Below are 4,877 nucleotides of genomic sequence, written 5' to 3' on the forward strand. Positions count from 1 at the left end.
CCATGATAAAGCTACGTCCTTAAAGAATCACATAAAGGTACGGTGGGGCCCGGAGAAAAGTGCCTAGGGAAAGCAAAAAGAAAAGCTGGGTTGGCCGCCTAGGAGAAAAGTGGCTGGGAGAGGAGAAAGAAGGGTATTGAGACCGAACCTTCGGGTCCACCGGCCGTTTAAGTCGCTCATGCGATTGGTATTCGATCTAATAGCTCGTATGGACAGGTAATACAACCGATACTAAATATTATCATTTATTTCCATCTTATATAGATACCACGTCATTTAGTTCAACATGATAGATGCCACAATTCCGATGCTGCTGGTACAAAACACCAGGCTTTTGGAATTTTATTGGACTGCATACACAATAATGGGGGACCTCACTTTATGTAAACCGTCATCCCACACTAACGAAGCAGAGACTATGTCTTCAACCATCCGTCCATTAACCTTCAACACAAAAGATAGTTTCTGCCCGATGGATGTGAATGATAAAATGTTTGGTTTAACGTTGATTTTGAGTCCCTTTGGGGCACCTATAACAATTGCTTTATATGTAGACATCGGTGATCCAACGTTTGTGACACTCCTGTGGAATGTGCGAGCGATGGATTCTTTGTTGGAGGTGGAAAGCGCAAAGGAAGGGTAATTTAGATCCCAAACGCCTCCATTCGTAGCTTTCGAACAGACACTATGATCCCCGGTGACTTTCCGTAGAGTCTGAACACTATAGCCTTCTCCACACAAAAAATTTACATAGTCAATCTCATCGGCATCATACACTAAACCAGGGTGCACAGCCCTTACAGGATCAATATTGCCTGCACCATATGCAAATTCGGCTTCCGGATTTTTTCTAGCGCTCATGGGAGTAGCTGCTTACAAAACACACAAAGGACTAAGATCCATTACTATCACCTCTTTCATAATTTGAAAGGCCGGGAATAAAATTCAGTCATTACCAGTAGTCATAAGAGCAGACTTAATAGCAGCAGGAGACCAGGTGGGGTGAAATGACTTGATGTAGGCAGCTGCCCCAGTAGCATGTGGACAAGCCATTGACGTGCCGCTTAATATATTGTATTGCGCTACTCGATTATCACCACTCATTTGAGAGATTGGAGAAATTGGTGACCAGGCAGCCAGAATGTGTACACCTGGGGCTGTTAAATCTGGCTGCATGCAGTAAGATCACAAAGTCATCATGAATGTCAAGCTTCTAGAAAGTCTTTATGAACTAAGGAAAAAGGTGATTTGGTCTGAGATATGCGTAACCGTTCTCAACATAGATTAAGAAAAAAACCCCAATGTTTTCTCAAATGGGAGATGGAAATGTTGAATTGGGTTTACATGATATAGAGATGAAAATGTCATGGAATAAATAAGAAGAAAATCAAGAATAATGGCATAAGCTACCTTGAGAAGGTCGTGTGTAATATTGTTTGGACCCCTTGATGAGAAGGAGGGTACATATGGGGCCAATGTGTCCTTAACCTCAATACTCTTCAATATCGATGCAGTTGGGTTACTGTTTAAATGTAGTAAGACTAAGCCTGAGTACATATATGCCGTACAAATTCTAAAGCATATCACTTGTATAATTTACAGTCATCTCCAAATAAAAGTAGGAAGCTGTGTAAATCGATACCTTGTTGAGCTGATGTAGTAGGCAATTCTTTTACCATCTCCTGCACCAAGGCGAGATGCAGGCAAGGGATAAATATTGCTGGAATCTTTGGGGAGTCGGAGTCCATCCACTATCACAGTCCCAACGGCACCTGCCAAGAATGCACTCCATGCTTCGTTAAGCCCAGCGCCAAGCCCAATGCAAAGGACAATTTTACCCTTCACTAAATTTGGGTTCAATGAGTTTATTTCGCAAAACCTGCATTTCAGTGATGAAAGCCCTGTAATCTATCACACACACTTTAAAATTCAGGATTTCTAACGTACGGTTTTCATTTTCAATTAATTATTTTTCTTTCTTTAATAATAAGTACCTGGATGTGTTCCCTCTAAAACCTCCTCTAGTATTCGGGGCATCCCCACCATAAATCAAAGGATACATGCCATTGGGCTCAAATGCGTTTATCGAAAATCCCTACACAAAGGGCAATGATATAACCTCCACCTCCAAAAATCAGATCCACGTAGTTGAAATCTAAATGCTTTAATAAATGATATTTGAATGTGATGGTTATTAGTCCAAAGTGTGAGCAAGTTTACTCACCTTATAAACCTTCCTGTCACCTAGTTGCACCTCGGTCAAGAACTTCCGATCTATGGTGCTAGCAGCCACGGAAAGAGACCATGGCGCGACACTTACGACGGAAACAAGGCCAGGTCCATCGTTACCAGCAGAAGTTGATGTTAGTATCCCATTTTTCATTGCATGAAAAGCACCGATTGCAGCAGTATCTTTAAAATAATCCCGGGGAGGGGGATTCCCAAGTGAATAAGAGATTATATCAACCCCATCAGCAATTGCATCATCAAATGCTGCGAGAATATCAGCATCATCACAGCCATCAGACCAACATATCTTATACACTGCTATCCGAGCTGATGGAACTCCGCCCCGAGCAGTTCCTAAGCCAAAGCCCATGAGACTTGCCATGTTGACTAGGCCCCCAGCTGCAGTGGATGCAGTGTGTGTCCCGTGGCCGTCTGAATCTCTTGGGGATTGCAAATCTTCTTGGCTAAATTTTCCATCGCTCTTATAGTACTTCGCTCCAACAATTTTACTGCAGTAACATCAGTGGAAAGTTTTGTCAAGGAACAAGGATAGGATATATTTAAACTTTTTTAACAGGGTATTTAGACACTCTGTGGCGAGTGAGATTTACTTGTTGCAAGTGAAATTGGAAAACCCGTGGCAAGTGCCCTTCCATTTCCTTGGCGGTGGGCCAAATCCTTTATCATCGAAGCTGTCAGACTCTGGCCATATTCCACCGTCAAGCACTCCTATGATAATGTCGCTTTCAAAACTTGTTCTTTTAACTTGTCGGGGAAACCCCACGAAATCCCACGACCTAGTTGTGTGGAGCTGTTTCTTTTCGCTAGGGAAAACCGAGACCACCCCATCCATTCCTGAAACTCCAAAGTTACAGTTAATTTTGTAGCCATTACACGCATGAGAAACTTCAATTAAAGAAAGATTTAAACCCACCTACGCACCTTTCATTTGCTGCATTTCCTCCTCTGTTAGCTTCGCTACAAATCCATTGAAACTCCTTTTGTAACTGCGAACTAGAGAACTTGATGCCCTACCACTGAAAAGGCATTCCATGGGGAAAATTTGGTACCATATATGTAATAAATAAATAAAAAACAAAAAGAAAAAAACAAAAGGTGAATTCTGACCTGCCAAAGACTTGCTCCAGCATGTTGGTGTGAATGGCAGACGCCGAGAAATCTCCGGCAGGCTTGGCACCCATGTACACAATATACTCCTGCATCCACAACATGTTTGGTGCAAATCCAGTTTATTAACACTACTCAAGCATGATTTTCAGCGCAAGATTAATCTTAATTTTTCCGCCATGCATACATGTATGGGTTCATGGAATATTGACCAAGCCATTAATTAAGAAAAAGCAAGAGAGAGATGGGTGTTTATTGCCTTTCGAACATCATCCTCGGAAGCTGCTGCAGTACTGTGGGTGCTGAGCAGACTGCAGATGAGACTGAGAAGGAGAAACCACAGAGAAGAGTTTTTTTGTCTTGCCATTAGATGATGGTAAGCTATGCGCTTCGTGGTGCTTGGACATGTATACATATATATACTGGAGCCTTCCAATCCCCTCTCTCTCTCTTAATCTAATGTTACACCTTCCAGGACATTTCCAATAATTTGTATTTAAAAAGATAAAAGGAATAAAGAGCAATGCACGGAGGAATCAAAATGACTCACCAGTCATCCCCCATAATACCGAAGGCTGTTTTTCTTATTGAAAGATATGCACATCAACATCTACTTTACATCTCTTTCAATAATTCAATCTTTATTATTATTATTATTATTATTATTATAACTTCTTTTAAGAAAGAATTTTGTTAAAGTAATGGATAAAGCGCAAAGATTATACAAAGTGAGAAAGTACCAAAGCGTCAATCATTACATTAGAAATGCTCTTCAATTTCATTTTCGGGCATTCAACTTTTTTTTTTCTCACTCCACTTATTTTATTTGAGTTTCTACTTTTTTTTTTCTTTCCTATATCACAAACTGGATATAGAAAAATCAACTATCACCCAATAATTTTAAAAAAATATATTTTATATTTTTTCCATGAATGGTGCATTTTTGTGTCTCCCAGATATAGAAAAAAAAAAATTCATCTTTAATTTCTTTATAAAAAAAATAAAAAATTAAATATGATTATGATGAATTATAAACTTATATATTTTAAAATTATTTAACTTTTATATAAATAAAAATAAAATAAAATGAGTTGAAAACATAAGCTTAAATTTTTTTTTTTTACTTTTTAAAATTTTTTGGATATCAAACATAAAATTAAGAGATGTGCTTTATGTAATATCTTCTCATTTAAGTTGTTAGGCCCGTGACTCACGTGTCAGAGAAAAGGAGGGTGAGAAGGTTGTGTCAGCCCACCACAATTGATTACGATTCCATGTAGTTGTAATATTTTGTTTTGTTAAAATTTTTAATTTTTTATTTATATAATATAAAATATAAATATATTTTTTCTTTAAAAAATTATACTTAATCTTGTATATTAATTTTTTCTTAATTTTATTAAACATTTAAATTTTTTATATGCTGAAATTACATATTAATCCACACAACCTTTTAAAATAAGGTATTAATCTTTATATTTAAAAAGATAAAGGAATAAAGATCAGTGCACTATTCAATA

The 4,877-nt window shown here is 38.0% G+C and overlaps 1 protein-coding gene across 1 annotated transcript; it reads right to left on the reverse strand.

Moving 5' to 3' along the window:
• Nucleotides 1–209: 209 nt before the first annotated feature.
• On the reverse strand, nucleotides 210–3,836 carry LOC117928128 (cucumisin-like). Its single transcript, XM_034847990.1, has 10 exons — nucleotides 3,617–3,836; nucleotides 3,358–3,446; nucleotides 3,172–3,266; nucleotides 2,841–3,084; nucleotides 2,225–2,738; nucleotides 1,995–2,095; nucleotides 1,643–1,879; nucleotides 1,411–1,522; nucleotides 957–1,170; nucleotides 210–869 (listed from the first exon to the last, which is right to left on the reverse strand). The coding sequence occupies exons 1-10, from the start codon at nucleotides 3,770–3,772 to the stop codon at nucleotides 343–345; spliced, it is 2,289 nt and encodes a 762-aa protein (XP_034703881.1). The 5' UTR covers nucleotides 3,773–3,836; the 3' UTR covers nucleotides 210–342.
• Between the last annotated feature and the right edge of the window lie 1,041 nt (nucleotides 3,837–4,877).

The sequence above is a fragment of the Vitis riparia genome, chromosome 13 (genome assembly GCF_004353265.1).
Source record: "Vitis riparia cultivar Riparia Gloire de Montpellier isolate 1030 chromosome 13, EGFV_Vit.rip_1.0, whole genome shotgun sequence".
Classification (NCBI taxonomy): domain Eukaryota; kingdom Viridiplantae; phylum Streptophyta; class Magnoliopsida; order Vitales; family Vitaceae; genus Vitis; species Vitis riparia.

Excerpts from the sequence above, each read along its gene's own strand:
- LOC117928128 (XM_034847990.1), bottom strand. The coding sequence starts at position 3,772 with ATGTATACATGTCCAAGCACCACGAAGCGCATAGCTTACCATCATCTA. Across the intron at positions 1,523-1,642 it reads TACTACATCAGCTCAACAAG|TAACCCAACTGCATCGATAT; the intron begins GTATCGATTTAC and ends ACATTTAAACAG. Across the intron at positions 870-956 it reads GTCTGCTCTTATGACTACTG|CTACTCCCATGAGCGCTAGA; the intron begins GTAATGACTGAA and ends TTTTGTAAGCAG.